Source organism: Odocoileus virginianus, chromosome 12 (assembly GCF_023699985.2).
Source record: "Odocoileus virginianus isolate 20LAN1187 ecotype Illinois chromosome 12, Ovbor_1.2, whole genome shotgun sequence".
In the NCBI taxonomy this organism is placed as follows: Eukaryota; Metazoa; Chordata; class Mammalia; order Artiodactyla; family Cervidae; genus Odocoileus; species Odocoileus virginianus.
This window is the reverse complement of record NC_069685.1, coordinates 66,761,281-66,779,745: the sequence shown is the minus strand read 5'-3', so window position 1 is coordinate 66,779,745 and position 18,465 is coordinate 66,761,281. Positions and strand designations below refer to the sequence as shown.

Genomic DNA, 18,465 nt, shown 5'->3' with positions numbered 1-18,465 from the left:
GAATCAGCACGCTGAGCCATTTCCTCTGTGACAGAGCTGCCTCTCCTGCCGGTCACTCAGTTGCTGGGCTGTCTTTGCAGCGAAGTGCCTGTGGAGCTGGGTGACCTGTGACTTAGGCGGCTGGAGGAGCAGGTTGAAGCGTTGGCGTGGGGCGTGCGTACTGCCAGCCGGTTGCCGCCTCCTCGCAGGCAGGCGGTCTCTGCGGCTCCCTCTGGAGCGCGCCCTGAGCGTGTCGGGGCTCGGGAGGCGTGGCGCCCGTTGAGGGCGCCTGGGCTTGAGCAGTGAGCGCTGCCCCGCCGTGCGGCGGGGAGAGCTGCGTTCTTGCTGTGCCAGGGTCTGTGGCTTGGCCCCGCTCAGCTGGCTGACTTTTACGGGTTGTGTGTGCGCGCTGGGGAGGGGCGTGCAAGAGGCGATGCTGTTTGGGGACAGTTCCCCTTACTGCAGCAAGTGCTTTCATTTAAGAAGGACAAAGGGTCGTTGAAGAGAAGTTGGAGCGAAAAGGTAGGAAGGAAAGAAGAAAGTAGTGAAAATGGAAAAATTGGAAAAAGCAAAAGGGCTTGGAGAGCCCACAAACCTAAGTGTTACTTTGTCTTTCCTCCATGTTTCACTGTGCTTCTCCAGTATATGGTCACTTCCCACAACCCGAATTCATCCCTGTAACTGATTAGCCTTGATGGTTAACCCCAGGAATGAAGTGCTCGACTTTCAATCACTTGGGTGCCGCGTGCACACACCAGCTCCTGTGGACACCCACACGAGCTCTGTCACTGCCCAGGGCTCATGGAACATGTGCACTGTTCTTGCAGTTGTGGGGTGTGGAGATGTGCCTTTCTTTTTTAAAAAGTAATTTATTCCTTCTTTGCCGGCCTGGGTCTTCACTCCTGTGTGCAGGCTTGCTCTAGCTGCAGTGAGGGAGGGCCCGTCTCGAGTTGCAGTGCGCAGGCTTCTCGCTGTGGGGCGCGGGCTTCAGGCCCCCAGGCTCCAGCAGCTGCAGCATGGTTTCCGCAGGCACGGCCTGCAGGAGTTGCAGCTCAAGGGCTTCCGTTCCTTTGTGGCCTGGGATCCTCCCAGACCAGGGGTTGAACCCATGCCCCATGCATCGGCATGCGGGCCCTTAGCCACTGTGTACCAGGGAAGTCCCGTTTCTTTCTTTCTTTTGTTTTTGGCTGCAACCCAGGATGGAACCCAGCCCCAGCGTGGAAAGTGCCAGTTCCTCACCACTGGACTGCCAGGAAGTCCCAAGTTTATGTGTTTCTTTACTTCTTGTTTCAAAGGTTGTGGCTAGATTTAGTGAGATGCAGAGAAAGGCCACTTCACCTTAGTAGGCAAAACTTTTGAATCTTTATTTAAAAAAAAATCTATTTGTTTATTTTTGGCTGTGGTGGGTCTTGGATGCGGTTCGGGCTCTCTTGTCGCGGTACATGAGCTTCCTGTTGTGCTGGCTTCTCTTGTGGCAGGGCACGGGCTCTAGGCCCTGGGCTTCAGCAGCTGCGGTGCTGAATATTCTTTCTCATTTCTAGGAGAAGTAAAATCAGATTTCTTCACTTTTTTTTCTTAAATAGTAAATTTATGCCCTAACCCAGTTATCTTAGAGTACTTGTTTTCTTTTTAAAAAACTCACATGTTTTTCAGTCATCTTCATAAAACATAAATAAATCAAATGGTCTTTCTCAAGTAGAATGATCATTTAACCCTCACTGTAACCATAAAGTCTCTAGTTTTTTATTTGTATGTTATGTGGGCTTTTTAAAAAATCCCCTTCTTTCAATTTTGGCTTAGGCTACCAAAAAAAAAAAAAAGATAAAGGTTAAAAAAGTATATTTCAGAGTAACTTCTATTAGATGTTGGCTCCGTCTCTGGATCACTTCAGAGCAGTGGAGGTTCTTCCTCACTCTTAATGACGCTTCTGTAGAAACTGGCAGATGGCGCATGGTGCGACTCCACGGCTGCTGGTTGGAGAGTCACAGCCTAGATGAGGGGTAGCAAGTAGGGTGTCATCACTTCCTCTCACCCCTCACTGAATCTGGCATGTGGGGGCATATGGTGGGCTCCCATGACATCTTTGAGTACATTGTGATTTTCACATTTTTAAAAAGAAGTTGCGGTTGTTTATGAGCCAGTGAGAAGGTTCCGTTTCTGCAGCACCAAGGGATGCGCTGCCTGGTAGCTGCCAGGAGGGCTTTGCAGAGGTGTTGGACTCAGCCCGAAAGTCAAGGGCTTTGTTTAGGGTCAGAACGTTATTTAGTCTCACTTTATCTAATCAGTTTGTTGTTAATCTTCTGTTGCTTCTAGACCAAGAGCAGTGATGACCTTTTAGCTGGGATGGCTGGAGGGGTGACCGTGACCAATGGTGTCAAAGGGAAGAAGAACGCCTGCTCTTCCAGCGCGCCACCTGCGCCCGCCTCTGCCATGAGCGCCGCGGAGAACAGGCCCAGGACCAGCACAGGTGCGCGCTCGGCGGGCTCACGCTGCCCTGTCCCGCAGGCGGGGCGGCGGTGCTCAGGGACCGCCGTTCGGTCCTGGGGAACATCTGACCTGTGCACGGCTGTGGCGTTTCATCTCCACCCTGCCGCTTGGGCCATTCTCACCCTGCTGCTTGGGCTCCTTGACACCCACCTCAGTTCCAGGTGTCATCCACACATATCTGATTCTCTCTGAAAGATAAGTGCTCTTTTAAAAATACATTCACAATGCCATTATCAGGCCTTAAACTGATCATTTCTCAAATCGCTACTCATTCAGTAAGTATTTGGATTTCCGCTGTCTCATCACTGCTGCACACATGCTCTTGCTTGCTTGTCTGGGGTAGGGCTCACCAGGGGTCATTGAGGCCCACATGTGGCCGTTGCTGGCGTTCTCCTCAGTCCTCATGTTTAAATCTGGGACTTTACCACCCCCCCTTTTTTCCCTCACAATTTAGCTTTTGTAGGAACTGATTGTTTGACCTATAGAGTTTCTGGATTTTATTTCCTTCTCTTTGGCCATGTCATGCGGCTTGCATGATCTTAGTTCCCTCACCAGGGATCGAACCCAGGCCCCAGTAGTGAAAGCACAGAGTCCTAACCACTGGACCTCCAGGGAATTCCCTCTCGTGGTCTGGATTTTGGTATCGCACTCCTGCGATGCCCATGACCGTGTTCCCTTGTTCTCTCTGTTACTGTCAGTGTCCCTGCGTTTGGAGCCTTGCTGGGACAGATTTAGGCTCCTCCCGTCCTCCTGCCCGCTCCTTCACACGGGACCGTCGTCCGTCCATCAGATGGCCCGTGGTTTCTGGCTGTCTCCGCTCCCTGACATGAGCAGCCTCTGATAGTCAGTGCCTAGCTCCATTCATTCCAGTCCTGCCATTCTTTCTTCCTTCATTAGCAGCAGGATTTTTCTTTAAGATCTCATTCTCTAGTCCAGGGAGTAACACTTTATATGTTGCTTCTTACACTGAAAGAAAAAAACTTGGAAACTTCCAGTAGTCTTAGGATACTATGTTTGTAGTTAAGTGTGTGAAAGCGGAGCGGCAGAAACCAGAGCAGGCGCTCGCTTGCTCTCGTCGTTCAGGTTCTTGTCCCCGCTGTGTGTACTGGACTTCCTCCTCGGCTGGGCGTGCCAGCTCTCCCCCCTGCCTTGACCTTCTGTGGCCTCTTCCTTCCACTCAGACCCCGGCGCACGCTGACTGCAGCGGCGTGGTCACCAGGAGGGGACGTGGACAGCCTTACTTGGCTCTTCTTCTTCTCCTCACCACAGCCCCGGAGGGCGAGGCCATCCTCAGAGGTGTCAGTTAGAGGCTTCTCAGCTCAGCATCGTGCGAACCATGCACTCATCCGCCCAGCAAGTGCTTCCCGGGCGCCCGTCCTGTGCCAGCCTCAGAGCTGATGATGGAGCACCCTGGACCGTAGGTCTGCACCCTGGAGCCCGGGTCGTCACCACATTTAATGCTCCGGCTTGTGTGGCGAAAAGGAGGTCCAGGACTCTGACCCCTCACACCCCCTCCCTGCCCCCGGCCTTCAGACACACGCTTCCCTGCTGGCCCGCCTCCCGCCCTCGCGGGCTGCATCCAGTGGTCACCTCCCCAGGCCCTTTCCCAGCCTCCGTTGGCAGTCTCTCCGCTGCCCTTGAAATCTAGTGCAGGTTCATTGTCCCCCCTCTGTTCTTGCAGAGCGGGCTCTGCTCCACGAGCGTGGCCTCCCTCCGCTTCACTGCCCTGCCTCCCACACTCCTGCTGCTCTTCCTCCTCCTGCTTCACGAGGCGTCCTCTGGCTTCCTCTCCACCAGAGTGCTCGTTTGCCGAGGCCACCGTCCGTTCCCTGTGCTCCCCCGAGCCACGGCGGAAGCAGGGGCTCCTCCCACGTCGTCCCCGGCAGGCAGCGCTTCCGCTCTCCGCTCCCTGGTTAGCCTGGTACTGACACGTGAAGAACCATTTGGCTCGTTAAGAATATTTATTGGTTGGGTCTAGGACTTATTTTTCAAAGTAAAAAGTCTAATGATTTCTTTAAGTATTTGTGGCTATTTAAACACGTTCTTTTTATATTAAATACATGGTCATGTCAATTGTTTGCACAAGTTTAAAGATTTAGCAGTTGGTGATATTGTGACTTGTTTGATGAATGTGTTATGAGGCCTTAGCGTTGACGCCACATCGTTTTCTGACTCCGATAAAGGCCGAGTGGGTCCTGGTAAGTTGCAGGTTCTCCCACACGGTCTGCCTGCGTTTGAATCTTGGCTCTTCCGTGTACGTTACCTGTGGGACATTGGCAGATGATTTATCATCTCTTTTTGGGTTTCTTCATCTGTAAAACAGGATGATGCTAATGAAACCTGTGTAAATTACTGTGTATGAGCTATTAATATGTGTGTGTGGTGAGGGTAAGTGCATGCTGCGTATTTTAATAATTCTTGTTATTGGTGCTATTTGTGTGGCACTTCCCAAGTGGCACAGTGGTAAAAAATCTGTCGGCCAGTGCAAGAAATGCAGCTTCCCTCCCTGGGTCGGGAAGACCCCCCTGAAGAAGGGGAAGTGGCAGCCCCCTCCAGTATTCTTGCCTGGAAAGTTCCACGAACAGAGGAGCGGGTGGTCTACCATCCATAGGGCCGCAAAGGATCAGACGTGACTCAGCGACAGCACGCACACGTGGCATTTCATGATGTGAAGTTGTTTGCGTTTTCTTTCATCACGGTTTTCTCTTTATTGTGGCAGCTTAGGTTTCTTCTTTGTCCCGAGGCTGCCTCTCCCTTCTGGTCTTCCATGGCCTGCCTTCTTTCTGGTTCTGTGGGTAGTTTGCTGTGTGACTGGCTATCCCCTGAGGCACCTTCCTGTAGCCTCCCCCGGACACTGGGCTCCAGCCACCTGTTGCAATCCATGGTTTAGGACTCAAGTCCATGTGTGTCATTGAGATACAGCTCACATTCCGTAAAACTCGCCCCTTTCAGCATGCAGCTCCGTGTGAAACCTCTGTTTCCACTGGTAGATTAAGGGTGATTGACCTTCCTGTTTGGAGGGAGCGGAACTTGACCGTAAGTAACCAGAGTCTCAGGCAGACTATCACAGTCACTGTGCAGCTCCTTAGACCACTCCTCCTTCACCTGGGGCATAGCTGTGTGCCTGTCTCCTGCTAATTTTCTGCCTTAAACTCTCTGTCTTAATCATGTAGGCACGAATTCTTCAACCAAGCGGAGCACTTCCACAGGTAATAAAGAGTCCAGTTCTACTAGAGAAAGATTACGTGAACGTACCCGACTAAACCAGAGCAAAAAACTACCTTCTGCAGGTCAGGGGGCTAATGACGTGGCGTCGGCCAAACGCTCACGCAGTCGCACGGCTGCAGAATGCGATGTCCGCATGAGCAAGTCCAAGTCGGACAATCAAATCAGCGACAAAGCTGCTCTGGAGGCCAGAGTGAAGGATCTTCTCACCTTGGCCAAAACCAAGGACGTGGAGATTTTACATCTGCGGAGCGAGCTCCGGGACATGCGTGCCCAGCTGGGCATCAGCGAGGACCCCCTCCCCGAGGGCGATGAGAAGTCCGAGGAGAAGGAGGTCAGCGCCACGCACCCACCCACTGACGTGGAGTCCACACTGCTGCAGCTGCAGGAACAGAACGCCGCCATCCGCGAGGAGCTCAACCAGCTGAAGAACGAGAACCGGATGCTGAAGGACCGGCTCAACGCTCTGGGCTTCTCCCTGGAGCAGAGGCTGGACCATTCCGAAAAGCTGTTTGGCTATCAGTCACTGAGCCCAGAGATCGCCCCGGGTAACCAGAGCGACGGCGGGGGGACGCTGGCCTCCTCGGTGGAGGGCTCGGCCCCTGGCTCGGTGGAGGACCTGCTGAGCCAGGATGAGGGCGCGCTCATGGGCCGCCAGCACATGGACATCAGCAACTCCCTGGACAACCTGGGCAGCGAGTGCAGCGAGGCGTGCCAGCCCCTCACGTCCAGCGACGACGCCCTGGACGCGCCCTCGTCCTCGGAGTCAGAAGGCGTCCCGAGCCGGGCGCGCTCGCGCAAGGGGAGCAGCGGGAACGGCAGCGAGGTGTCCGTGGCGTGCCTGACGGAGCGCATCCAGCAGATGGAGGAGAACCAGCACAGCACGAGCGAGGAGCTGCAGGCCACGCTGCAGGAGCTGGCCGACCTGCAGCAGGTCACCCAGGAGCTGAACAGCGAGAACGAGCGGCTGGGCGAGGAGAAGGCCGTCCTCGTGGAGTCCCTGTGCCAGCAGAGTGACAGGCTGGAGCTCCTCAGCCGGCAGATCGAGTACTTCCGCTCCCTGCTGGACGAGCACCGCGTGCCCTACGTCCTGGACGAGGACGTGAAGAGCGGCCGCTACCTGGAGCTGGAGCAGCGCTACGTGGACCTGGCGGAGAACACCCGCTTTGAGAGGGAGCAGCTGCTTGGCGTGCAGCAGCACTTAAGCAACACCCTGAAGATGGCGGAGCAGGACAACAAAGAGGCGCAGGAGATGATCGGGGCGCTCAAGGAGCGCAGCCACCACATGGAGCGCGCCGTCGAGTCCGAGCAGAGGGGCAGGGCGGCCTTGGCCGCCACGCTGGAGGAGCTCAGGGCCACCGTGGCCAGTGACCAGATCGAGATGAATCGCCTGAAGGCCCAGCTGGAGAACGAGAAGCAGAAAGTGGCGGAGCTGTATTCCATCCATAACTCTGGAGACAAGACCGACATCCAGGACCTCCTGGAGAGTGTCCGGCTGGACAAAGAGAAGGCAGAGACTCTGGCCAGCAGCCTGCAGGAAGACCTGGCCCACACCCGGAATGATGCCAACCGGCTGCAGGACACCATCGCAAAGGTACTGTTGAAGTAGATAGAGGGTTCTGGAGCCGCGTGACGTGGCTGTAGTACACGGCATGCTTCCCGAGAGCCGGCAGCCCCGGTGGTGTGTCACTACCTTTTCCTAAGCTGGTGTTTTTCTAAACTCCTTGTATTGGGATGCAGTGAAGTGTTCTTGTAATGATGTCACTTCCACTCTTACTTTTTCACTGTGGTCCTGTGCCTGTGAAAGGTTAAGGCTAGAGTCACGCCTGACAGAAGGTGTCCCCAGTTCTGGGGGTGCCTGTGATGGAGCCTGACATGTCTGGGGAGCATGTCATGCAGAGTCACAGTGCCCTCACGGCTGTAGTTTGACACAAGAAAAACGGAGAGCCAGAATTCCAGTCTGTGGAGTCAGCAGTGTCTGCCTCTTCTTCTCCTTCTGTGGTGTGGTTTTTCAAGTAGAGTTCTATGAGTTTGGGTTAAGCTGCTGTGCCATTTGTATGAGAGTCTGTTGTTAATAATGTAAATCTTAATTTTTTTTAAGGGATGACTTTCAGAGATACAGTTTAGGAGATATATTTGTTGGTGCATACATGTATGGGGGCCCCCATGAACTAACAGTTTTAACAGTATTTGAGAATTTTTGGTTTCTGTTTTTAATTTGATATTGAAACAGTCAGAAAGCAGACATCATTTTTGTGGGAAAGCATGTTAATCGTTGATCAGATGCATGCCTTCAGTCCAAACTTTGGAGAAGGGAAAACTTCCAAAACGTCTTCGTGAGTACCGCAGCGAGGTTCAGCGTGATGTCAGTGTGAGTTCAGTGGTGTGGTGGCGCGCCATGCTGAGGCGTGTTGTCTGATGTCCGAGTCACTGGGTGCCCACAGTGTTCACACGGCCCTCCTTGCTCTCGCAGAGCAGTGCCCGCTTCGCTCCCAGCCCAGGCGGCCTGTGCCTCCGTCCTGGGACGTAGCTCAGAGCAGCACTCACTTTCCTGATCTGCGCCATCGATCTCACACAGGTAGAAGACGAATACCGAGCCTTCCAAGAGGAAGCTAAGAAGCAAATAGAAGATCTGAACATGACCTTAGAAAAATTACGATCAGAGTTGGAAGAAAAAGAGACAGAAAGGAGCGACATGAAAGAAACAATCTTTGAACTTGAAGACGAAGTGGAACAGCACCGGGCGGTGAAGCTTCACGACAACCTCATCATCTCTGACTTAGAGAGTAAGTGAGGTCAACCCCCCAACCCCCAAAACATGGGACAGAGCACGCTCATCTCCGACTTAGAGAGTGAGTGAGGTCTCCTCCCCCCCAACACACGGGACAGTGCACGCTCATCTCCGACTTAGAGAGTGAGTGAGATCCCCCCCCGACACACGGGACAGTGCACACTCATCTCCGACTTAGAGAGTGAGTGAGGTCCCCCCCCGACACATGGGGCAGTGCACGCTCATCTCCGACTTAGAGAGTGAGTGAGGTCCCCCCTGACACACGGGGCAGTGCATGCTCATCTCCGACTTAGAGAGTGAGTGAGGTCTCCTCCCCCCCGACACATGGGACAGTGCACGCTCATCTCCGACTTAGAGAGTAAGTGAGGTCCCCCCCCGACACATGGGGCAGTGCACGCTCATCTCCGACTTAGAGAGTGAGTGAGGTCCCCCCCCCCCGACACATGGGACAGTGCACGCTCATCTCCGACTTAGAGAGTAAGTGAGGTCCCCCCCCCCCCCGACACATGGGACAGTGCACGCTCATCTCTGACTTAGAGAGTGAGTGAGGTCCCCCCCCGACACATGGGGCAGTGCACGCTCATCTCCGACTTAGTGAGTAAGTGAGGTCCCCCCCCCCCCGACACATGGGACAGTGCACGCTCATCTCCGACTTAGAGAGTGAGTGAGGTCCCCCCCCGACACATGGGGCAGTGCACGCTCATCTCCGACTTAGTGAGTAAGTGAGGTCCCCGAGCACGCTCATCTCTGACTTAGAGAGTGAGTGAGGTCCCCCCCGCTCCCCGACACATGGGACAGTGCACGCTCATCTCCGACTTAGAGAGTGAGTGAGGTCCCCCCCGCTCCCCGACACATGGGACAGTGCACGCTCATCTCCGACTTAGAGAGTGAGTGAGGTCCCCCCCCCCCGACACATGGGACAGAGCACGCTCATCTCCGACTTAGAGTGTGAGTGAGGTTCCCCCCCCCCCGACACATGGGACAGAGCACGCTCATCTCTGACTTAGAGAGTGAGTGAGGTCCCCCCCGCTCCCCGACACATGGGACAGTGCACGCTCATCTCCGACTTAGAGAGTGAGTGAGGTCCCCCCCGCTCCCCGACACATGGGACAGTGCACGCTCATCTCCGACTTAGAGAGTGAGTGAGGTCCCCCCCGCTCCCCGACACATGGGACAGTGCACGCTCATCTCCGACTTAGAGAGTGAGTGAGGTCCCCCCCGCTCCCCGACACATGGGACAGTGCACGCTCATCTCCGACTTAGAGAGTGAGTGAGGTCCCCCCCGCTCCCCGACACATGGGACAGTGCACGCTCATCTCCGACTTAGAGAGTGAGTGAGGTCCCCCCCCCCGACACATGGGACAGAGCACGCTCATCTCTGACTTAGAGAGTGAGTGAGGTTCCCCCCCCCCGACACATGGGACAGTGCACGCTCATCTCTGACTTAGAGAGTAAGTGAGTTCCCCCCCCCCCGACACATGGGACAGTGCACGCTCATCTCCGACTTAGAGTGTGAGTGAGGTCTCCTCCCCCCCAACACACGGGACAGTGCACGCTCATCTCCGACTTAGAGAGTGAGTGAGGTTCCCCCCCCGACACATGGGACAGTGCACGCTCATCTCCGACTTAGAGAGTGAGTGAGGTCCCCCCCCCGACACAGGGGACAGTGCACGCTCATCTCCGACTTAGAGAGTTAGTGAGGTCCCCCCCCCGACACATGGGACAGTGCACGATCATCTCCGACTTAGAGAGTGAGTGAGGTCCCCCCCCGACACATGGGGCAGTGCACGCTCATCTCCGACTTAGAGAGTGAGTGAGGTCTCCTCCCCCCCAACACACGGGACAGTGCACGCTCATCTCCGACTTAGAGAGTAAGTGAGGTCCCCCCCCCCAACACATGGGACAAAGCACGCTCATCTCCGACTTAGAGAGTGAGTGAGGTCCCCCACCCCCCCGACACACGGGACAGTGCACGCTCAGGACGGACGGGTGGGACGGCTCTGTGGGCAGGGCTCCGCGGTAGCAGCGCCGTGGCCGGGCCGACACGTGTGGGCTGCAGCCCCCGGCACCGCCGTCGCCGCTGTATCACTCCTGAAGGGCCCTCACACAGAGGCCTCACTTTAAAGCTGCTTCACTATGAAAAGGCATCTAAGTGAGATGGTAATGGGGTTGTTAACTTTCTAGATCTTAGGAAAAGCCGTTTATCATCAACCTCTAGTGGTTACAAGTGTAGTGAGACCAAAAACTATTGCTCTTTAGGCCTACAGCACAGTTTTTTTTTTTTGCATTTTTTTGTTTATCTGTTTAATTTTCCTCTTTTCCATGAAGATTTTATGGTCAGGTAGATTTGGAACTAGGATTTTGAGTTGCTCTGTTTGCTTTTTAAAAGATTTTTAAAAACTATTTTGTAGTTATTTCAGACTTACAAAAAAAAGTTGCAGAAGTAGGACTAGCATTTCTGTGTGGAAAATGTGATGAAGAACGGGAGTTTCCATGATCCTCTCACAGACTGTTTACTATGTTGCAAGTGGGGGAAAAAGTATGCAGTGGAACAGTTGGGCAGCCCTGTGACAGGGCCGCGTGGACATGGCCAGGCCACACTCTGGCTGAGCCACGACTTCAGCCAGTTGTAAAGAAACATTAAAGACGGGAGATGAGGAGTGTTGTGCCGGAAGCCCAGGACTGAGCGGGGCTGAGTCTCCAGAGATGCCGGTGTCGTGAAGGGCTGAGGCTGAGCAGAGTCCCAGGCTAGAGGGCTGGGGGCGGGCCAGCCCCTGCTCCCTTGCCTGCTGGGCCCTGGGCCGCCCTCAGGGCGTGGGGACAGACGTCGGCATAAGCGCATGAGGTGGACAGCCCACTGGGCCTGCATGTTGGTGGGGACCACACACTGCGTTATGCCAGGGCGAGGGACATGGCGTATGTACTTAAGGAAGGAGAGACGACAGGCAGGCAGACGGGCAGGGAGCGGAGACAGCAGGTTATGGAGCACGGCATGGCACACCGTTACGGTCGGCAAGGCTGAATAAAGGTAGTGGGTGTTCAGGTCCTGGTCCTTGTGCTATTTCTTGTATCTTTTTGTAACTTGCAAGTTATTTCCAAATGATACATTTAAAAAGTTCTTATGTATTCTTTACCTGGATTCCTTGACTGTTAACAAATTTTAAGTTGTAATGCCTGCAAAGGATGGCCTGGTGGGGATGGGCAGGATGGAGGTAACCTTTCTGGATGCCTTGGTTGTTTTTAAGTCACCCAATAGTAACAGACTCTTTGTGACCCCATGGACTGCAGCATGCCAGGCTTCCTTGTCCTTCACCATCTCTCAGACATTGCTGAAACTCATGTCCATTGAGTCAGTGATGTCATCCAACCATCTCATCCTGTGTCGCCCCCTTCTCCTCCTGCCCTCAATCTTTCCCAGCATGAGGGTCTTCTCCAATAAGTTGGCTCTTTGCATCAGGTGGCCAAAATATTGGAGCTTCAGCTTCAGTCCTTCCAGTGACTATTCAGGGTTAATTTCCTTTAGAATTGAGTAGTTTCATCTCCTTGCTGTCCAAGGAACTCTCAAGAATCTTCTCTAGCACCACAGTTCGAAGCATTAATTCTTTCGCGCTTAGCCTTCTTTATGGTCCAATTCTCACATCTGTACATGACTACTGGAAAAACCGTAGCTTTGACTAGATGGATGTTTGTGGGCAAAGTGACATCTCTGGTTTTTAATATGCTGTCTAGCTTTTTGTCCAAGGAGCAAGCATCTTTTAATTTCATGTCTGCAGTCACCATCCACAGTAGTTTTGGAGCCCAAAAAAATAAAGTCTGTCATGGTTTCATTTTTTCCCCCATCTATTTGCCATGGAGTGATGGGACTAGATGTCATGATCTTAAGTTTTTTTTTAAATGTTGAGTTCTAAGTCAGCTTTTTTGCTCTCCTCTTTCACCTTCATCAAGAGGCTCTTTAGTTCCTCTTTGCTTTCTGTCATTAAGGTGGTGTCGTCTCCATATCTGAGGTTATTGAAATTTCTCCCAGCAGTCTTGATTCCAGCTTGTGATTCATCCAACCTGGCATTTCACGTGATGTATTCTGCGTAGAAGTTAAAAAGCAGGGTGATGCTACACCCTGCTGATGACATACTCCTTTCCCAGTTTGGAACCAGTGCATTGCTCCATGTCCGGTTCTAACTTGTTTCTTGACCTGCATACAGGTTTCTCAGGAGGCAGGTAAGGCAGTCTGGAATTCCCATCTGTTTAAGAATTTTCCACAGTTTGTTGTGATCCACACAATCAAAGGCTTTAGTGTAGTCAGTGAAGCAGAAGTAGATATTTGTCTGTGATCCAACGGATGTTAGCAGTTTGACCTCTGGTTCCTCTTGTATGTCTGTACATGTTGTAAATCCAGCTTGTACATCTGAAAATTCTCGGTTGATGTACTGTTGAAGCCTAACTTGAAGGATTTTGAGCATTACCTTGCTAGCATGTGAAATGAGCGCAGCTGTGTGGCAGTTTGAACATTCTTTGGCCTTTCCTTGGGATTGGAATGAAAGTGGACCTTTACCAGCCTTGGTTAGAGCTGTTGACATTTCGGGTCCTGCTTCTTTGCGGACCGACAGGCGGATGCAACATGGAGCTGGAGCACCTGTGCCATGGGTGCGGCGGTGGGGGGGGGGGGCTACTCCCAGGAGAGGGGGGTTGTTTGCAGGAGCCCTAAAGCTGTCTGGTGGTGATTGTAGGACGACCCCTCAGGTCTATTCAGACTATTCCCAAGTGTGTGGATACTGAAGTGGCTGGTGAGACTGTATTCCTGAAAGACATAGTGATGCACTTTTTCATCTAAAGTTTTAGAAAACTTTTAGTTTAACATTTATGTCATTTGTATTTCATTGTCTCTGAACTGAGAGAGATACTGCATTTTACTTCCTAAATACAGATGGTTCTAAAGTTTCAGATTAACTTGGGAGTCCAGTGTCTTCCTTTTAGTACAGATAATAAATAGACTTTCCCTTGCAAACCTTTTGCTGTGAATGTGAAGAGTGACACCTTGTGGTAATTGGGGTGATAGCTAGAGAAATGTTAGGTTTCCAGGGACAAAATTTTCCATATCACTGCCGAAATAAAAATTACATAAACAGGGTACGGATTTTAATTATAAAATGTTTTATTTTGTATTTGGGTATTGCTGATTATGCAAATAGTAATAGGCTTTATTTTCTTGGGCTCCAAAATCACTGCAGATGGTGACTGCAGCCATGAAATTAAAAGACTCTTGCTCCTTAGAAGAGAAGGTATGACCAACCTAGACAACATATTAAAAAGCAGGGACATTACTTTGCTGACAAAGGTCCGTCTAGTCAAAGCTATGATTTTTCCAGTAGTTACGTATGGATGAGAGAGTTGGACCATAAAGAAAGCTGAGCACCGAAGAGCTGATGCTTTTGAACTGTGGTGTTGGAGAAGACTCTTGAGAATCTCTTGGACTGCAAGGAGATCCACCCAGTGAATCCTAAAGGAAATCAACCCTGAATAGTCACTGGAAGGACTGATGCTGAAACTAAAGCTCCAATACTTTGGCCACCTGATGCGAAGAACTGACGTATTGGAAAAGACCCTGATGCTGGGAAAGATTGAAAGGCAGGAGGAGAAGGGGACGACAAAGGATGAGATGGTTGGATGGCATCACTGACTCGATGGACATGAGTTTGAGCAAGCTCCGGGAGTTAGTGATGGACAGGAAGCCTGGCGTGCTGCAGTCCACGGGGTCGCAAAGAGTTGAACCTGACTGAGTGACTGAACTGAACTGATAGCTGATTAACGGGCTTCCCTGGTGGCTCAGTGGGTAAAGAATCCGCCTGCAATGCAGGAGACACAGCTTCAGTCCCTGGATCAGGAAGATCCACTGGAATAGGGAATGGCAACTCGATTCAGTATTCTTGCCTGGGAAATCACACGGATGGAAGAGCCTGGTGGGCTGTAGTCCGTGGAGTTGCAGAGAGTCAGAAGTGACTGAGGACGAGCCCAGAAACGACTGCTGACTGACAGTGTTGTGAGGGTTCCGGGTGGACAGCAAGGGACTCAGCAGAGCGTGCGTGCGTCTGCTCCGCCGTGCAGGCTGCCGCATCCCACTGAGCAGCGTTCCCCGTGCTGCACAGTAGGTCCTTACTGGCAATCCGTTTCACATATAGCAGTGCGTGCATGTCCCGTTTTATGAAATAAAAAGTTGAAATATGCAGAAGTACCTGGAGAGTTGTTTTGCAGTTAGCACCTCCTGCCTGGATGCAGCAGTCAGTAGCGTTTTGTAGCGTTTGCCTTCTGAATGTGTGTTTAGCTGAACCAGTTGGCAGTAAGCTGTGGACACTGACCTCCTGAATATTTTAGCACATTCTCCTCGTAACCACAGTATCACAGTTAGCAAAGCTAGGCATAAGTTCTTAGCATCATCGAATACCCCCGTGCAGATTTTCCTAGCTGACCCTGGAATGTCCTTTATAGTTGTTTGATAGGAACCAGGATCCAGACACGTTTCATGTAATTTATGGTTATAGCTACATAATCTCATAGGAGTTAGTTTTTTCCTCAAGAATTCTAGCATTTGGGATGTGTGCTAAGTCAGCACTTGATTTAGGGGTCTATGAAAGGGAATACTGCTAATTGGGAGAGGAGGGTTTTTTCCTGTGGAATGAAAGCATCACCATAGTCAGTTCTAGAACCTTTTTAGTCACCAACCCACCCCCACCCCCCCGCCCCAAAGAAATCCTGCACTTTAGTAGTCAGTGATCCCTTACCCCAGCGTGCTTCTGACTTCAGTATTAATAGACAGGATTTCAAAACAGCTTTTGTGAGTGTACTCAGGACATGGAGGAAAGCATACTCGTCGTGATGAACAAACAGCAAGTCTCCACAGAGAAGTAAAAACTGTTAAAAATGAACCTAGTACTGGAACTGAAAAATTAGACAGCGAAAAATAGTTACAAAAAGTTACTGAGTCATTTAAACTGCAAATCAGAGACGTAGAAGAGCCACTTCCGTGGACATTATCTGGGGAGAAAGAAGGCTGGAAACAACGAGCAGGGCATCCCTGGTGTCTGTGGGACAGGACCACGTGGTGTGTGTGTAGTCGGGGGCCCACACGGCGCCCCGGAGAGCTCAGCACCATGTAGACCTGGAGGGCGTACCAGGCTGGCCTGGCCTGCGGTTTCCTCCGCCGCACTGGGACTTCACGTCTGAGCTGGGAAGGTTTGCGCAGCAACTCTCCCATTAAATACTCTAAGACTTCCAGCTCAGGACGATGGCCTGAGGTCATATGTGCCTCCTTTCCCTCCCAGAGTGCTGGTGACACGGCAGGAGAGAGATAAAAATACTCTGAACACTAGAGCAGAGAGAACACGGGAAGGATCCTGTCCGTAGGCCAAGAGCTCTGAGTGGTCCCTGGAACACTTTATGTAAAGCCGATGGAGTTGGACCTGGGCATCAGTGGGAACAAAGAGGTCTGTGGCCCAGAGAACTGTGCACCTCTCAGTAGTGATGTCCCCAGCCGCGCCCTGGGGCTGAGGGCATCAAACCTCCCCGTGGGGTCTGAAGCCGAGACATAAGGCCCTGGGGGTCCTCACACCCCCTCCTCTGTCGGCCTGACGCCATCCTGGGCTCGTCTAAGGAAGGTGGGAATACGGGCCCAGGGCCCCAGCACCACGACCCTCGTACTGTGCCTGAGGTGGCTGCAGGCTCCGTGTTGTCTTGAAAAGGGGACCACACAGAGGGCGCGCAGCTCAGCCCCGCCTTGAAACGGGCACGCGCACACACCCGTCGCCTCTGCAGAAACCGCTTTCTCCCACTTGTACGTCCAGAGTGCGTCCCCTCCACGCCCACCAGAGGCTCCTATCCTCAGGAGCCTTCCTTTAGCTGGTTGTTCCTTCCAGAAGCACTCAGGAGTGTCTGATGCGAATCATTCTTTGTTAAGTAAGAAAGACCAGCTAGGACTTAATAGACATTTTAATACTTGTTGTTTAGCCAAGTCCGACTCTCTGCGACCCCATAGACTGTAGCCTGTCAGGCTCCTCTGTCCATGGGATTTCCCAGGCAAGGATGCTAGAGCAGGTTGCCATTTCCTTCTCCAGGGGATCTTCCTGATCCAGGGATCGAATCTCTGTCTCCTGCATTGGCAGGCAGATTCCTTGCCGCTGAGCCACTAGGAACGCGGCTTTTAACATCTTAGAAGAGCTTAGAGGAGAACAGCAGAAAGAAACGGTTCAGCAGAGCCTCCAAAATACAGCTGCTGACGTGCCGATCAGAACGCAGCTGACTCGTATTGAGAACAGTGACACCAGCAAGACCTCAGGCCCATCTTAGCTGTGGCCTCACCTCCCACGCGCTGTCTGCGTAGCCCTGTTCTGCGCACGCGTGCAGCTGCACTCTGCCCTGCCTGCCCTCTGCAGTTCCTGAGGTTCAGACCAGCTAGGGCCTGGCATCCTGATACGTGGAAGCTGATGACCGTGGTGAGCATGGGCGGCTCGAGACGAGAGAATAGGCAAGAGCAGGAAGAGGAAAGCTGTTTCCTGCTGTGATGAGAAGACCTGGAAGGCAGGGTACTGGGGAGCCTTCATGGAGAAGGGTCATGTTGACTGTGTATGATTAAAATTTTCAGTCCAGTGGAGTACCAGAATTATTAATAAATGGCATTGGGAGAAGTATTTGTGATAGATATCAGATCCGTAGAGAGGTTCAGTAAGACTAGAATAACCCATTAGCTAAATGAAGTACATAAATAATTAAGTGAGAGAAAGATACAGGAAGATGCTTGACTTCTGAAGAAAGCAATGAAACTCAGAACTAGATGCAGGTGTGAAGAATTAAAAAGAGACCTAACATGTAAGAGAGGAGAAAAGGGTCCTTTCTGGAGTATTGATGAGAATTTTTACAAGTATAACAGTGCGATAGCAACCTGCTTGCAGAAATCTGCTCTTCAGAGACATCCTTAAGAGTTGCAGCTGTACACATAGGTGTGGGTGCTCCCGAGTTGCAGGTCACCACAGAGGCCAGGGAATTACCTGTATTTTCAACAGGTGAGGGCTAGTTAGAAGCCCGTGGGCGTGGTGCGTCCCTGCCACGGCTGCCCTTTGACCAGCTGGGGTGGGCAAGCCAGGTCAGTGTGCACAGGCCAGAGAGATGCGTGCATGAGAGAAGGCACGCCCCAGGGGATGAGCCGGGGTGTTGCTTCTGTGATTAAGACCGTGGCAGTTTTAATAGACATCAGACACAGGCTGTAGCCGGCCAGAGTGGCGTTCCTAAAGAAACACCGATTTCAGTGCATTCTGTTGCGTCCAGTCCCTAACTTGGTGACTTCTCAGGAAGAATTCTGTGTTCTGGAGCAGGTGGGCCGACTCGGATCAGGTGGCCCTTCAGCACCTCTCCTTCTGGAGGTGTGTCCTCGTCGCATCTGAGCAGCTGAAGGCACTCGTAGTGTCTGTGGGAAATGCTGGAGCCATTCTGACTGTCTGTTAATAGGAGGTTGCGGAGACAAATCATGATGCTTCCAATTGACGGAGTATGAACGTGGCCATCAGAATGGTGCTGCGGGTCGTATTTATTGACAAAAGTGTCCAGTATCTACTGACTAGTGGGAGAGCTTGTAAAGCAGTAGAGACAGTATAATTTTTTTTTTTTTCTGTAAATGTGTATTACTTTTAGAATCAAGGGGTAAAAGTTACATCCACATTTTGAGGGGAGGGATAAAAATGAGTAAAATAAAAATTAAAAAAATAGCAATAGGGACTTCCCTGACAGTCCACTGGATTAAACCTGCACACTTCCAACGCAGGGGACGCAGGTTCAGTCCCTGGGTGGGGAGTTAAAATCCTGCATGCTGTGAGGCATGGCCAAAACATAAAAAACGAAGATAAATAAAAGTAGTAAATGGTTTATTTTCAACTCACGCATATCCTCCTCCTGCATCAGGGGCTCTGTTTTGGGGGTACAGCTGTGGCGTGGTAGCTGGCTGC

At 52.0% G+C, this 18,465-nt stretch overlaps 1 protein-coding gene across 7 annotated transcripts in view; it reads left to right on the top strand.

Annotated features, from left to right (window-relative positions):
- Positions 1-18,465, top strand: part of SPECC1L (sperm antigen with calponin homology and coiled-coil domains 1 like) — an 85,417-nt gene that overhangs the window by 24,118 nt on the left and 42,834 nt on the right. For 3 of the 7 annotated variants that reach the window (XM_070475686.1, XM_020907371.2, XM_020907370.2), the window contains exons 3-5: positions 2,293-2,446; positions 5,640-7,285; positions 8,270-8,477. In XM_070475686.1, coding sequence (XP_070331787.1) covers positions 2,293-2,446; positions 5,640-7,285; positions 8,270-8,477 — 2,008 coding nt within the window. Of the gene's footprint in view, positions 1-2,292; positions 2,447-5,639; positions 7,286-8,269; positions 8,478-9,920; positions 9,934-18,465 lie in introns of those variants that run through there. The other 4 variants (XM_070475687.1, XM_020907375.2, XM_070475688.1 and 1 more) reach the window with 4 other exon arrangements.